This window comes from Chelonia mydas, chromosome 6, assembly GCF_015237465.2.
Source record: "Chelonia mydas isolate rCheMyd1 chromosome 6, rCheMyd1.pri.v2, whole genome shotgun sequence".
In the NCBI taxonomy this organism is placed as follows: domain Eukaryota; kingdom Metazoa; phylum Chordata; order Testudines; family Cheloniidae; genus Chelonia; species Chelonia mydas.
Window position 1 is genome coordinate 88,610,079 of NC_051246.2, and position 17,296 is coordinate 88,627,374.

At 41.0% G+C, this 17,296-nt stretch overlaps 1 protein-coding gene across 15 annotated transcripts in view; it reads right to left on the reverse strand.

Annotated features, from left to right (window-relative positions):
* The window catches only part of SLC25A21 (solute carrier family 25 member 21), a 373,699-nt gene that overhangs the window by 300,090 nt on the left and 56,313 nt on the right, over positions 1 to 17,296 (reverse strand). For 3 of the 15 annotated variants that reach the window (XM_037900647.1, XM_037900642.1, XM_037900635.1), the window contains exon 1: positions 7,323 to 7,410. The exons of the other annotated variants lie outside the window; for them this stretch is intronic. In XM_037900647.1, coding sequence (XP_037756575.1) covers positions 7,323 to 7,395 — 73 coding nt within the window. In that variant the 5' untranslated portion in view covers positions 7,396 to 7,410. Of the gene's footprint in view, positions 1 to 7,322; positions 7,411 to 17,296 lie in introns of those variants that run through there. 15 annotated transcript variants of the gene reach the window in all.

Here is a 17,296-nt window from a genome sequence, read left to right on the forward strand (position 1 = left end):
GGACTGTATTGCAGGATTGGACCTGGATGGAATGGAGTTCTGCAGTAGTTTGGGGTTGTGGAGGCATAAGCCAGGAAGTTCTAACACCACTGGAGAGGCTAGAATTAGGACAGCCCAGGTCTGGTATACATCAAGGGCTCTCCTAGTGCCATGCACAGGCTCAGAATTGTCCAGCTGCAGTCTCCACAAAGATCTCTGGATCCCTCATCTCAGCCATCCCACCATCCACAGAGCCCTGTTCCCTCTCATTCCAGATCCGCACTTGACCCTCAGAACCAGCCTACAACCCCTGCTTTATGAGGATGAGGGCTGAAGGAATGTGGGTTCAGAGATGACAATGCTGAGGGAAGCTGAGGCAGGAACTGGGAGTCTACAGAACATATGTGGGACAAAAGGAAAAGAGCAGAGATGTTGAAAGAAGGGGAGAAGAGTGGTGTGAAAAGTGGTGTGAAAAAAGAGTGGTGTGGGCAGATGAAGTATGAGAAGTGGAGTACCAATTATCTCTGCTCTGATGAACCAATGATGATTCATAAAAGAACAGAGAACAGATGTACCCACAAAAAGGTCATCTGACAGACAATTTGTGAAACATTTTCTCTGACTCATCAATCCTCAGATCCTCACACATGAGCCTTGAAATGTTTACCAGGGTGGAAATAAACTATCAGCCAGTTCTTGTACTTCAGGAGCCTTCAATAAGCCCCACTTCCTCAGCATCTCCCTTACAACTCACCATACTACTGGCCTGCCATGCACTCCTGCTGTCACAGAGAAAGGCAATGGCAAAGCTGGGAATAGAATCCAGAATTCCTGACTTCCAGTCCTGCACTTTGACCACTAGATGGGTCTCCCATGCTAAACAAATAAATTCAACTTTTTAAACTTAATTCTGTTTGCTTCCTTTCTTTTTAGTTCATTTTCCTACATGTCCAATGGAACAGAAGCCCAGAGAAGCCGAACTAGCTCAGTTTACATCTTCCATTTATACAATGTACCAACATCATCAACAATGTCATGAGAAGAAAAGGAGTACTTGTGGCACCTTAGAGACTAACCAATTTATTTGAGCATAAGCTTTCGTGAGCTACAGCTCACTTCATCGGATGCATACTGTGGAAACTGCAGAAGACATTATATACACAGAGACCATGAAACAATACCTCCTCCCACCCCACTCTCCTGCTGGTAATAGCTTATCTAAAGTGATCACTCTCCTTACAATGTGTATGATAATCAAGTTGAGCCATTTCCAGCACAAATCCAGGTTTTCTCACCCCCTCCCCTCCCCCTTTTCCAAAAACCACACACACAAACTCACTCTCCTACTGGTAATATCTTATCCAAAGTGACCACTCTCCTTACAATGTGTATGAAAATCAAGGTGGGCCATTTCCAGCACAAATCCAGGTTTTCTCACACCCCTCCAAAAAACACACACACACAAACTCACTCTCTTGCTAGTAATAGCTTATCCAAAGCGACCACTCTCCATCCAATGTGCATGATAATCAAGGTGGGCCATTTCCAGCACAAATCCAGGTTTTCTCACCCCCCCACCCCCATACACACACAGACTCACTCTCCTGCTGGTAATAGCCCATCCAAAGTGACCACTCTCCCTACAATGTGTATGATAATCAAGTTGGGCCATTTCCAGCACAAATCCTGCTGGAGAGTGAGTTTGTGGGGTGGGGGGTGAGAAAACCTGGATTTGTGCTGGAAATGGCCCACATTGATTATCATGCACATTGTAAGGAGAGTCATCACTTTAGATAAGCTATTACCAGCAGGAGAGTGGGGTGGGAGGAGGTACTGTTTCATGGTCTCTGTGTATATAATGTCTTCTGCAGTTTCCACAGTATGCATCCGATGAAGTGAGCTGTAACTCACGAAAGCTTATGCTCAGATAAATTGGTTAGTCTCTAAGGTGCCACAAGTACTCCTTTTCTTTTTGCGAATACAGACTAATACGGCTGTTACTCTGAAAAATGTCATGAGACATGTCCACACCCCTTGGAGTAGAGTTTGTTACTTAACTGTTTGTGGCTGAGTGGAAAAGCAGTTAACATATTTATTTTCTTACTGTCACATAAAAATAGTGGTTATTTAAAAAAAATTTCTCAGGTATTGTGCCAATTTAAAAAAAATAAAAATAAATATTTTAAAAACAGAAGACTTAACCAGAATGGAATTTTGTTTTTTTTCCCACTGTCAGGAAGGGGTACAAAACTGACAAAAAATGAGTACCAACAACATTAGCACACTACAATGACTGCACCTCACATTCAAGTGTGTGTGGGGGTGGGGGGGGGAGAGGGCAGTATTTGGCTGGCTGGCCAAATGAAGGGAACAGTGCTTTATGGGTTGGGGGTGGGGGAGGGGATGAAAACTGTTGCAAAAGGGGTCAGTGTGGTCGCTGACTCATCCACTAGGAATGCAGGGTTTAAAAGGGGCAGCCCTGTGCCTGAAGCCTCCCTTTTACAGGGAGCAGGATCCACCCTCTCTCCCCTTTAGGTGGTAAAATACCAGGCTTGGTCTAGACCTGCTGTGGGCATTATGCTAGCTGCCCCTTTTTTAGGGGGGCTGGGAAGGAATTTTTCCCTTACCACCATATTGGCCTGGGGGCAGTTGGGGTTTTTTCATCTTCCCCACAGCAGGTTCAGCAAGGGCTCTGTTCATGCATGGCATGACAGGCGGTAGGCTATATGTCGCAACTCATTATTTAAGTGTAAGGCGGATGTCCAGGGCAGGTACTCCATAGGGAAGGTATACAGTGACCGGATAAATGTCTTGGTAAAGGACTTAAAAAGAGGTGTTTGTTAAAGGAATGAACAGGGAGTGGTGAGGGACTCCTATGGTTGGTATGGCAGGGAGCCAACTCCCCGTTCTTATAGCTCACCTTGACCCTCCTACAAGGGGGCATGGATGATAAGGTCCCAGCAATGGATTTGCTGGAGGGTTCTGGATGGAAAAGGAGGGGGGCTGGCAGAAGCCCCCTGGATAATTACAGAAAAAACATGCGGGTTATCTGCACTGTACACTTTTATCTGCTGGGTAGTCCCAGACATCTAATAATAAAGTTGCAGACTGATTAAACCAGGGATCGGCAAACTTTGGCGCGCGGCCCACCAGGGTTCAGTGGGAGCTGCAATTGGCCGAAGCTGCAGACGCGGCAGGTAAACAAACTGGCCCTGCCCACCAGGGGGCTTACCCTGGTGGGCTGCATGCCAAAGGTTGCCGATCCCTGGATTAAACCGATGTCAAAAGTCTCCTGTCCTTCTTTCGGTATAGCCGGACAATATAATATTGGTTTATCCTAATCCTATTACCACATTATTCATGTACTTGGTGGAACAGGGGAAGATCATGCAGAAATGCCAAAGCACATGGCTTGCAGCTCATTATATGCCCCCAAATCTTCACTATTTCCTACTGAAGTACAATTACAATACATTTTTTTCCAGCTGAGTTGCAGAATTTGGGCATGGGGAGGGGCATATCTGCCCACTGCTGTCACCAGATTGCAACAATGCTTAAAGCTGGTCAGATCTGGGGCATTAGCCATTTGATAGCACCCCTTTGGAATACAACATGCTCACTGAACAGCAGGTACTTTTGATTCTGTGTTCTCACAGTTTATTTTATTATATAACAGCATTTAAAACTTTAACCTAGGAGGATGTATGGAATACATAACCGACAGTTTACATTCCCCTGCAAAAGTTAAGACAGTATGAATTCCCACAAAGGTCTTTGTCAAAGTTAAAATCAAGGACAAAAGATATTTAACATCGGCACATATGGGTAAACATACTCCGGCCAAATCCATTCTTCCCCACCCACTGCTACTTCTGGGCAAGGATCACAGTGAGTTCACTTCTACATTAACTGAACCAAACTATTAGAGTTGGTTAGTGTCATTTTCTACACCTTTTAATAATATTTATAAACATTGATGTGAACAGAATTATGTTTGGTGAACATGGCTGTTCTTCATGTAAATACTAATATCCACACACAAAGAGTATTTGCCATTTGTTTGTCACCATTCTCCTTTAAGACATCTCAGTCATTGAGTTAGGAGCAGAAACATCCAATTAGAAGCAGAAACAATACCACATGCCTGATATGACCACTCACACAGTAGGAATATTGAAGAGTCAAAGTAATCTTCTCAAGCAATCCAAAGGCTGAAAATTATTCACAAATTGCTTAAATAATTATGAAGAGAAAATACATTTATTAAGAAAAAATCAGTCTGCTTGTAAACATTTCATTCACAAAAAAGTGTTGGATTTGTCAGATAATTTATTTGCAACAAATAATTTGATCAGCCCTACTCACAAACAGACATATGGAATCAGATAACTAACATACAAGCAACAAAGGCTATAATCCTGCAAACTCTTAACACATGCTTAATTTTTCTCCATTGACTTCAGTAAAGTTATTCAAATGAGTAAAAAGTTAAGCATTGTAATCATTTGCAAGATTGGGACCAAATTAATATTTTTTCTTTGTGATGGGCCCAAACAGAAATTTCAGATCCAAGCAAACCTTCCTGAATTACAGGGAATAAAGACCCAAATTTTGTGGTTGTGCCATATAGAATCTCTGCAATTGGCTGAGTGAAATCACAAATCTGAACAATCCTGAATGTTTTCAAAATCGTGATCCAATTTTGTATTTGAATGTAGTTGTTTCTACAGTTGCGTGTGTCTTATAAAAAGCAACTTGTAACATAATATATCAGACCTTTGTCTAAAAAGTACTATGAAAAAACACAACATTCAACTATTGGCAAAATAATTTGATCCACATATATGTTCAATATTCAAGAATATTAATTAATACAAAAACCAAACCAAAATATAGATCATACAAAACTGATAACAGCATGTTCTTAAAAATAGCATTTTTCCTGCTCCAATTGATTGTTATAAAGCATCCATAAAAGTAACTCCACAAAGAGCATTTAACATGCTGAATTTTCCACTGATTTCTCATATTAAAGATTGAGATTTTACTTTGTGCAACAGAGCAGCCATGGATTGGTTCACTGTTATTCTCAAGAGCATATTTTATTTATTTTTTGAAACATCCATTTATCATTTTAATTATCTGTTTTTGCATTAAAATTATGCACCTCAACCTGACATTGTTAATGCAGAAAACTTATATTTCTTTTATATGCTTTTCTCGGTCTGTCAAAACAAAAAATGCTTATGGGACTGACTATAAAGGCTGTTAACCAGAAAACATTTCAAAATCCATATCATTTTGTTTTAACCATTTTACCAATAATGTTGTAGCTAATATCCTAACAGTACTGTATTCCAAATATATTACAAGAGAGGCTACTAAGTCAGCACTGAAGAAATTGCTAATGTGCCTCAGACATCCAAATTAAGATTTGTTGAATGCTCATTTTATATCAACCTGCTGTGAAAATATTACTATACCTGCTGATTTTATGAGGTTGTTTTGGTTTTGTTTTGTTTGTTTTTTTAAAAGGAAGCTTAGGTACAAGGAAGTTAATGCTATAATTTTAAGATATTTAGCAAGTGGCTTAACATTTCAAAGGCAACTAATTAAGCTGACATCTAATTAAGGTCATATTACAATTTATAATTTTAAAACTTTTCAGTTCACAGTTCATCTATTTTTTTCTACTACATGCTTTTCTTTCCCTCAAAATTAGAAATATCAGTACTTGACTAAAACTCTGCTAAGTCTCTTGAAACCTGTGGTTCAAAAATCTTAATTATCGGGAGGTAAATAAAGAGCATGTTGAAGCAGACCAGAGTTCTAATGAGTTAATGTAAAAAAAAAAAAACCAAAAAAAAAACACCCTCATGCAAAAGCAATCTGCATCAAAGCTAGCAGGCTATAACCTGACAGTCATCCATCAAACCAAAAGTCTCCTTAATAAATGCCAATTATAGGGCAAATATGCACAAACGTGGATAGCATAAGCCATGGGATCATTTCCTTCCGAGAAAATTAGTGACCAGCAAAACACCCATGCAGTGTAAACTACCAGACTGCCCTACAGCAAGGCTCACTCCTGATCTGAATACTAACTACTATTATCATTTCACTCCTTTTTATTTTACTTCATGTTGTGCTGTTGTAAGAGTTTAGAACCACACGGAATTTTGTTTGGGGTTATACAAATTCTTTCACAATTTGTATAGAAGTCTAACATAACTTTTTAAAAGCCATGACATGCCTATAATGTATACAGAGTCTCTGACTTCCGCCGTAAGCGAGCCTTTTTCCTAACTTAATCATACTCAAATTTCACCCCTTTTAAAGATCCTGATTCAAAAATGTTCACTCATTCTCCACAGTCCACAAATTTATACCATCTCTTCCTGTGGTATTATATGTGCATAAATTAAAAAAGAATGGTATTGAATAAAGCCTAAAAACTTGACATTGGTAGGTTTTTCTAAATTTAGATTTAGTTTGCTAGGGAAAGTGCTCAATTATATGTTCTTATAAAATTATCTATTTATGTATGTAAAGGATGTTTTGAATTCGAGCTGAAAAAGTTATGATCCCCAAATCTAAAACAAAGGGTAATATTGATACATAGTACAATATGTAGAAAATAAACTCACTGAACAGTATTAAATGGTTCTTCATTATTAACTATGCCAGACAACTCATTATTTTCAGGCCCTTTTGCAAACATCTTCTGCAAATCACACTTGACCATACCATGCTTTAGATTTCCCAACAGCAGATTTGTTGGTTTTATTGTAACTGATAAACAGCACACTGAAAAGTAGCAAGTTGTCTCATATATAATGTTACAGGTCCACATCGTGGCATTATAATTAAGCTCCAAAAACAAAGAAACATCATGTTAATAAGGAAAAAAAAAGCTTTCCAAGTATTAATATTGTATACTAGTGTAATGACAGAGAGAATAAATTTCTTAGATGAAAATGCTCATGTTTGCTATATTTATACAAAATGGATTAGAAAATGCTGCATCAGTTCCCCGTTGATGTCTTACCTAATTGACCTCTAAAGTGACATCTTCCATCGCACAGGCTGGCCCGTGCTATATTCATTTATTTCCATCTTGCCTGAAATTATGATGAATGGTCTGAGCTCCATTCAATTATTGAAAATGTGCAAAGAAACAGAAACAATGAAACTGGCAAAGTTCTCCGCATTCTTAGGAACAATTTAGGCTAATTAGCATCAACTTCTCTCCCATTCATCATACCCCTTTAGAAATATAAACAAACTGTCAGCTCTAACCTAACAAACAGATCACTGAGCTACTTAACACAAATTATTCTTACATGAAAAGCTCCTTCTCAGGCAATATTCTCCTCTAGGGCATCTGGGAAGCTGAGCTATTAAAATTGAAGACATATGTTTTAGTCAAACTTAACTCCCAGATTGTAGTGATCACTGTTGTGACAGTTTTCAGTCAGCATACTGGCTGCTGGCAATGTACTACACATTTAGATGAAATGATGCAACAACAGATCTAAATGATGCATGCTCATTTATTGTAGTATTGATACTAGGTAATTAACATTCTGCATCTATAAATGCAAGTATTGATTTTTTTGGTAGAGCTCAAATCTTGGATTTTTTGGCTTATAAATTTCGTGTTCTCTTTCTGCTTAATATAGATCGTTTTAGCACTCATTTCATAGGCTATGGGACTAAGACACTAGCCTGTCAATTTGGATCAAGCAAACACAGAGGCTATGCTCTGAAGGGGCCAGATAAGGGAGCAGCTCTGGCTCGCCTACATTCTAGCTAGACTTCTCCATATGTGCTACAGATAAAATGATAGCTTTTCAGGAGGAAGAGCAAAAGAGGAATCTTAACACTCAGAATTCTTCTGAACTGTTGAAAAAATCCCAGTGTTACTTCCAATCTTAAAAGGATAATGAAAATATATTTTTTAATTTATTCAAGTACATGAGTAATTAAATGTGGATTCCTCCTTCATCTGACTACAAGCCTTTATATTCAATCCTTTAACTGAGAAATTCTTCATTATTTCAGTAATGGTTCCAAATCCTGCAGAAGGGAGAATGAAATGACCTCTTTTCTACCTCAGAATGCTAGGATTGTGTGTAAAGGCAGTGTAATAGTTCTTTTCAAATCCAGTAACAGTTTATGCTGAGAGAGGCTGTACTAGGAACAGCGTTAACTGTTGCATGCATGAGAGCAAGCATAGAAAGGGAACTTCCAATATCACCTTAAATATGTAGTAGCTACAGGCGCTATTTTCAACAGGGTTGTTTTTGTTTGTTTCTTTGTTATTTTAATTTTTTTCCCCTACTTTAAGTCTTTTCTTCTACTGTATCCATCTTCCCTGGGGTGGTTATATATGCAACGGGAAAACTGAGAATTAAGAGGAGAGACTCTTCAATCACTTCTCCTTTGAACTTTCTGCTTTGCTACTTCTTCATGGGACTAACTCTGTTTTGTTCCGAATTGTTCTAGTGAATTGCTGGGATGGTCTGCTTTGGTGGGAGTGTCTTTGAGAAGGGTTTTGATAGAGGTACAGGAAAGCTGGTAGTTAAAGGGGAAGAAAAGGATACATACACTCCCTCTGCCACCATACTTCCCCTTCCATAATGAAAACGTGGGACACATTACTGTAAACAGGATGGAAGAAAATCGTTACTTTTTTCTCCAAACCAATGCCCCTTCCACTCACTCTCCCCCTTCCAATGTAACTCTTATGTTCCTTTTTCCTCCTTACCTATATATACTACCAAAATTCATGAACACACACAGCCCATTCTACCAACACGCCCCCACACATTCACCTACCATTAACTCTGACAACCCAACCCAACCCAACTCAAACCCTCCAACCTCAACCCCCTCATCCCAGCAGGTTCAGAACACACTCAACTCCCCTTCCCACCCAATGTTCAGCATCTACTGACAGCTCAGACCCTCCGTCCTGTCGCTAAATTAGGTCTAGTTGAACATTTGCCACTGAAAATTTTTTTCAAATAGAAAAAAAAATTGATGGAAAGATTCACTTTCCATGGAAAATTTAATGTTTTCATAAAAAGATGAAGAAATATTTCTTTCCTGAACAAAAATATTTCAATTTGGATATGCAGCCACAGTGTCTCTTGGGAGTTGTAGTTCAGTTGTCTCATGTTCCCCATTCTCCTCAAAGGACTGGGCTGTGTGATTGATCTACATCTCCCAAGACACCTCTACTCAAAATCCTGATACAGAGACCATGATGCACCATGGGAGATGTAGTCCAGCCGGGGAGCCTAGCCTATGCAGGAGAATTGGAGCATGAGGTACCCATGTTAAAACTCCTATTAGACAATACAGCAACATTTCCAAATTGAAATCTTTTGATGAAAAAAAAAAAATCTAAATTTTCCATGGAAAAATATTTTTTATCAGCCCTACTCAAAATCCTTGCTGGCGCAACTCACCCCCCGCCCCCAACCCTTATACTTACCAAAAAACGAAAAACAGACTTCTCGAGACTCAAAAGTTTTTCCCTCCTGCCAGCCCCTCTTTCCCCTGAAGCAAGAGCAAAGACAGCACAAGGAATGGAGCAGTGATTGAAGGGAGCATGTGCAGTTAGCTCCGTACCTTGTTTCTGTGGAATTCAATTGAATTAGCCCCTCACAAGCCCGCATTCCCTGCTCTGTGGCCTTGAAAGCATATAATGTGGTGAGTTGGGTTGACACCAGGATTACAACCACTGGAATCAACATGGGCAGAAGAAGCTACAAGCCCTCCAGGTGTCCCCAGTGGCAGCATATGGAGCTGCACCCAATACAATAGCCACATTAGATACTACAATGTCTATAATGTGGCTGTTAGCTAGAACATAATATTTGGGACTGAATCCCAACAGTCTCTAATTAATAGCCCACCCTAGGATATAGGGAGGCAGGGAGATTCCGAAGACTGAGAATCAGCTTGTTACCTCAAGAATGGTTACACCATATCCATATATGTTTTCTGTCAGGTTGGTGCAGTATGTCATGATATTATTGGGGTGTACTGGGGCTTTTGAGGCCCCCTGCAGGAGGCCTCCCAGTCCTACCATACCCTGTCCCAGAATAGGAGCAGTAAAGGTGGGTCCTCTAGGCCTGCCTAGAAAGGCTGCAGGGAAACTGCCAATCAGAGCCCAGTAGGCTCAGTTAAAAGGAGGGCTTGAACAGGTCAGTTGTTGGCTGGCACCAGAAGAATGAAGGAGGACTAAAAGGCTGTGAAATTCCACAAGTAAACAGACTGACAGAAACCCTGCTCAAGCAGGGACAGGACTGGGAAGCTCTCCAGGCAAAGAGGCCTGAGAGAAGACCCTGAGACGTCAGGACAGAGAAACTCTCCAGGCAAGGAGGCCTGGGAGAGATCCTGCTCAAACAGGGAACAGTCAGAGAAACAAAGAAGGTGATGGGACAGAGTGGGAGGCAGCCCAGGAGATGCAGTAGTAATTAAAGAAAGCAACACATGGCTGCTATTTGAAGGGTCCCTGGGTTGGGACCTGGAAAAGTGGACAGGCCTGGGTCCCCACAAAACAGAGTGGCCAAAGCCCTGAGAAGGAGAAGATGTTGTTTAGAAGCCCAAGAAAGCTAGAATTTAAAGGGGCTCAAGGACAGAGCTGAAGACCATGCAGAAGGCAAACCATTTGTTGAACTTTGTTACTCCCAGAAGGGGACTGAACTTGAAGGAGTGAGCAGGCTGGAGAGCTGGGGCGATAAGAATTGATGAAGGCAAGGAGTCCCCAGGGAGAAAGCCCTAGGGGCACTGCTCTATACCAGGGCAGGCATGGAATTAAAGCTAGCCCCGAAGAGGCTAAGGACTGAGTCCAGAGACAAGGCTAAAGACATTACCAAGGGCACAAGGACAGGCCCTGTTGGACCTTTTACCCCAGAACGGGTTCGTTCATGCATTTGACTGTGTGACTTAGCTGGAGGCCTGCGCCACTGCAGACCTGCCTAACAAGGGCAACAGTTGACAGGAGGTGAGCGTGCACCTGGCTTTGGTACATCTGGCTTTGGAAACAGTGGTATGGTTTGTGCTACATGGGCACAATCAATTCGCCAAAAAGCACGTTTCACGATTCACTTTTTAGTATTTATTTCACAGTGTAATGGGGTATATAAACCCCACCCTGGAACTGAAGGAGTTCAAAGGAGAAACTCTGGGTCAAGGCCAACCATCCCATCCACACCTGCAGAGAATGCTCGAGCTGCAGGTCGAACTTAAAGGGAATCAGCTAGGGCAAAGAAAGAGAGAGACCTACCCTGCGAGCTCCTGCCTGCTGAGCCCAGAGGGGCTGAAGGTTCAGTTACTCTTTTTCTTTACTACTTTCTTTACTACTTTGCATCAAACTGTAAGACTTTGGCAGGAGAGTGGGTAGTAGAAGGTGGCCAAGGGAGGCAGCCTTAAGACACTCCTGGGTGCTGGACATTGTTGCCTCTTAGAGTGTCCTGGGCTGGAGCCCAGTAGAGTAGGAGGGCCGAGGCTCCCTACCAACCCCCGTAGTTATGAAGTTACCCTACCAACCCCTGTAGTTACCCTTCACTTCCAGATTTCTCCTTGGTGAAGCAAGGGCAGGGTAAAGACTTTGAAAACTGTGTGGCTGGGGGACTGGACACCTGCAGGGGTCAATAGATGGAGTGATAATCCCCCACAGTGGTCAGGGTGTGGGACCCCATATCTTCCTGGGGATTCTTTTACTACAGAGAGGATTAAGGATAATTGATTACCTGACCAGAGGATTGAGTCAACACCCACCAAAAGGCAGGCTGCCACAGCATGTGACAATGGCCAGTGAGAGACATTGGAGGTAGGACAAGTAGAAACCTAGTAGCCTAACCATTAGGTGATGCTGCCATAGAGCACTGTCCATCACACACAATATCAGCACTTTAGGCAGTGCGCCCTGTCCAGAGGGTTAATTTCCCCTCAATGGGATAGAATTATTGGGGGTGCCTACTAGAATTTCAGAAAATGCAAAGATCAACTTTCCTGAAAATTAGGCATCAATCTATCTTCTGTGCCAAAAGGATGTTGAATTTGCAAGGTGGCCAGAGCCTTTGTAGCAAGTTTCTGGGACTTTTTTGTCTAATGTCCTATGTGGACTGAATAGAGAATTAAATTTAAGTCATCTGGTTAATCCTGGAACATGTTAGGATACTCTGGATTCAATCAAAGAAAGGATGGGGTGAAGTGGGAGAGGCCAGTGATAGCCCAGAGATGCTGTGGCTGTCCCTTCATTCACTGCTGCCAGGACAGATTTATTACATCAAAACAACTCCTAAAGGCAATTTTAAGAAGACATGGCCACTGAGCCACAAGTTCTAATGTTTGTTCCTCATTGCCCCTCTTCCATTTACAAAATATGTTTATCTTAAAGTTCAGTTGTTCTTTCACTGGTCTCTGGATTGTGCACTATCAGCATTGTTTAAAGTTTTTCAACTTTTTTTTTTTAAATGACTGTGGTTCTTCTGTTTTGTTGTTGTTTTTAATCTTCTGCAGATGCCCAGCACAGAATAGGGTAGGTTGCCCCTATGCATGTCATGTGATTAGACAGATACCTGATATGAATCCAGGTTGGCTGCCTCAGCTACACCCAGCAAGATGATGCTTATGACTTGGTTCCATATGTATAACTGCACTGCTACTAGGTTTCTTTTACACAAATATTCACATAAGTAACCTGTCAGGGAATCTGGATCTGAGACAATTATACCAGCACAATCCAACGAAACATTTCATACTAAGAATACGAGAGGGTTGCACACATTGTTGATTCTGTAGGCCAAGTACATTGCACACACCAGGAGCTCCTTGCATTACTTCATTCCACCTCCTCCCCCCACAGCACTCTGCATACCACCCTCTCATCCCCCTCTATTTCAGGTGTTAATGACTCCAATAAGAGGTTCTTTGATCTATAGAAAATTACACAGGCAGATGGAATTGCTGGCTCTGGTAACCAGATGTCAGGGGCTATGTGCCCCCCAAATCCCTCTTTTCGTTTTTGTCCATCAATCAGTAGGGTTCTGCCCACTGGTGCCTAGAACATCCCTTTAAATTCGGTAGTTGATCTTGTATGGCATGCAAGTTATCGCATTACAGAAGGACGGACAGAGAAATCCTATTGCGTTGAGTATTAGATATTGCTTTGCTCTTCCAACCAGTTTATGAAACAAGATTACATTGAAACTCTTCCAAATTAACTGAATATTTGCTCAGAAAATGTTTTCTTTAATGAAATATGTTAGCAGTCTTTTATAATGCCTTGCATGAAAAGGTATTATTTGTAAAAAAAAATCAAAAGACTGCAAGTCTGTATATAACATGGTATATTGCCGGGGTTCTCAAACTGTTGTATGCGATGTAAGACATCTCCAGGGGGCTACATGGGAGAAATTATGTAATGGTGGATTTTATGTATTAATAATTTTATTTATTGCATTTTCATAATAGGCTCAGTGGTAATTTGTTATATAAAATATGATAGTTAATTTACTTTGGGATGGACCAATGAGCACACAGATACACAGCTTCTGACGTACAGAGCCCTCACCTCCAATCACTGTACAGCTCAGGTTCAGTTACCCAGCAATTGTCCAGTCTACCTGAGCTCAGAACTTAGGGGTCTTTTTTTGGTTGTACACTTCACACTATAACTATATCTTTACATAACAGTGAAATATAGATAGATGGCTAAAGACAGGTAGTGTTAAGAACACACAAAGTATCAGTGATAAAACGCAAAGTGATGAAATTTGTCTTGTTAGTGCAAGTGCACTTGCTGAAATTGCTGGTGAGACAATGACTATTGACTCAACATGTGGCTCTCAACCTATGAAGCAAAACATTGACACCAGGGACAACACAGGATCTATCTCAAACAGACATAAACATGACGAAAACTACAACAAAAAGGGATTTTCTTAGACTGGCGACAGTGAATACACTCAGCCGCAGCGTGTGTTATATGGTGAAGTCCTGTCGACTAACAGCCTAAAATCATCTCTTCTATGCAGACACTTGGAAAAAAAAAATGAACACCACAAGGACAAACCAGCAGAATTTTTCAAGCAGATGTAGGTGCAGATAATGGGTGAGCAAGAAAGTTTTGTGCTCTGCTGCTAACTACATTAAGACCCTTGAAGCATCATACTTAGTGAGTTACAGAGTTGGAAAGTCAGGAAAACCTCCCACCATAGCAGAGGAATTAATATTACCTGTGGCTGCAGACATAGAAAGCACTATGCTTGGAGACAAGGCCCAAAAATTAATTCAGTCATTATCAAACAACACAGTGTTGCATCAAATTGATGACATGGCCAGTGAGGTCCTAACTCAGTTAGTGAACTGTGTCACTAGGGGACAGTAATTTGCTCTGCAGCTGGATGAATCCACAGACATGGTAGGCTTAGTTCACCTTCTGGTGTACGTGCAGTACATTTACGAAGGTACAATATAGGAAGACCTTTTTTGTTTTGCCAGTCACTGCCTACCAGAACAACACCAGAGGAGATTTTCCAGTTGCTTGACAGCTTCAAAAATCAACATATCATCATCTGGTCATGATGTATTGGCATCTGCACCAATAGAGCAAAGCCAATGACTGGTAGGAATAGTGGAGTAGTGACAAATATCAGAGCAGTCACTCCCAATGTGATGTGGGTGCAGTATACATAGGGAAGCACTTGCTGCCAAAAGCATGCCCCCCAACTTAAAGGTGTTGGACAATGCTGTGAAGATGGTATGCTTTATTAAAGCTCAACCCTTTAATTCCAGAATCTTTTCCACTCTATGTAACGAGATGTGAATGCTCCACACAGAGGTTCGATGGCTGTTGCCTAGGCCTGGAAGCGACCAGAATTTTTTGTGATCTTTCTTGTATGGCAACCAACTATCACTAAGTTCAGCTTGCCTGGGTGACAAGATAGACTGGAATGTCCATGGGGACTGTCTGTGACTCCATGGTAAGACTGTTATAGTGCTTCAGGAGGTCACATTTGTTACCGGGTTGGTGAAATTTAATTATAGAACACACAACCAGTTTGGGGTGTCTGCCCTGCCTTTTGACAATCTGCCCTGAGGTTGGCACTCTCAGTTGTGAACCACTCCAGACACTGACAACTGGCGTAGTTGGGAGGATTCACATGCCACGGGTCAATTGGGTTTATAGATTATAACCCCAGCACTGTTAAAAGTTTAAATTAGATATTGAGAGTTTGTAAAGGTTAAAGATTAGACACGAGTGAACCACTCCAGACAGCATGACAGAAGCACAAGTTTCTGAAAAACCAATGGTGTTGTTCCAGTCTCACAGTAAGGACACTACCCTCCAATAGTGAATTAGTGGCCATGTCCCAGGCCTGGGCTACCCTGGGGCCGGGTTCGAACTAAGATACGCAACTTCAGCTACGCTATTCGCGTAGCTGAAGTCGAAGTATCTTAGTTCGACTTACCTGGCCGTCGTCATGGCGGTGAGTCGACCGCGGCGGCTCCCCCATCGACTCCACTTACTCTTCCTGCCGAGGTGGAGTACATGCGTCGATTCGGGGATCGATTTATCGCATCTAGACGAGACGCGATAAATTGATCCCCGATAGATCGATCACTACCCACCAATCTGGTGGGCAGTGAAGATGTACCCTTAGAAAGGGAAAGTCATACAACAGAAGATAAAAAGCCAAAGGCGTAATTTTCCAAGATGGGGATGGATTATGTATTTTTAGTAGCGTGGACTATTATAGTCAAAGCATCATTTCAATTTATTTTCACTGGAAGCAAGGAAGATTTTCCTTCCTGCTTAATATTTAGAATAATTATTAGATTTTTTTTTTTTTTTTTTTTTTTTTTTTTACAATTTATAGTTTTAAAAACAGTTTATTCTTTGACCAGAATTATATTTGCAACAAGACCAGAAGCATTTTATAATGAAACATTTGCACTGCAATAGCTTTTGACTTCTCATTACTCTAATCCTAACATGTCTAGTTTGACCATTATTTGTTACCATTTAATAATCTGATTTGGAGTAACAGTACCATTCATTAGTAGGAAGCTAAGCAAAATACACTCCAAGTTGGAAAGCCTGGCTAAATGTGACAACTTCCTAACAGTTAAATCTATAGCCTGTGAAATAGGCTCACAAGTAAGTGGTGAAAGCCTCACTACTTGGGACATTTAAAAAACACTTATAAAATTATTAAAAGGAACAATCCTGCATGGGCAGGGATATGGACTAATAGGTCATTTCCATCTCTAACTTCTATGACTGAATAGTACTATTAAAAAGTTCACTACCACTCTTCTTAATAAGGGTTTTTCAACATTAGTCACATGGTCACACACCAAGACATCAAACCATCAGCTAAAGTAGAATAGAGAAGCATACAAAGTACTTTTGTTTTAAATCACGTGGACATTGAAAGAACAAAGCATACGGACAAGAGAAGTTCTTCTTAGGGCATAAGGAAGACAAGTGGTCCATTGGGCTACCTGTGCCACAAGAAGAAAATATAAAATGGATTATAAATTGCATTAGACAAAAAAAGCACCAGAGTTTTCCAGTATGGTGCTGACACAAGACAGAGAATAGGTCAATAGTAGTCTTCACATGCCAGGAGGGGAGCACAGCTACCAGAAACTTTCCTAGGTTTGTCTAGCTTTCACAAGGGCAGCAATACACTACAATCTGCATCCAGTCTCTTCCGCCTCCTGCTCCCTGCTGGTGGAGGGATCCCCTGTGTAATATCTCTCTTCCACTTATTGGGACAATTAGATAAACAAAATAATTTAAAAATATTTGTAACATCATCATACAAGAGGGTGTACTTACAAAGCTCAATATACAGACTATCCAGCCAGTTAAAGACACTTACTATTGCTGTGTAAAGGGTAGTTGTTGTGTGATGTACTAATCTTCATGATTCCCAAAATATGGATAAAGCTTTAGAACAACCTTTTCCTATTTTCTATATTTGACAAAGAGAATATGAAGCTCTGTCTCTGGATTATAGAAAAATACTTTACATAACACAGTTTATAGATGCCAGCTTCACTATTGTAAGACCTAAGGAGCTTTCAGAGCATTCAAGGCTTTCTACTGGAGGTAGGCTTGACCTAGAAAATTCATATCTAGTTTGGGGTTCAATCTTTTATTATCCTCAATGTTAGCATACTCAGATTTGGAGTTCCTAGCCATGGCCATAGAAGCACATATAGCTCAAGTAGAGCTCTCTTTGGCTGAACACTCCCCAAACTGTTGTAGTGGGGGTCCTCCTCA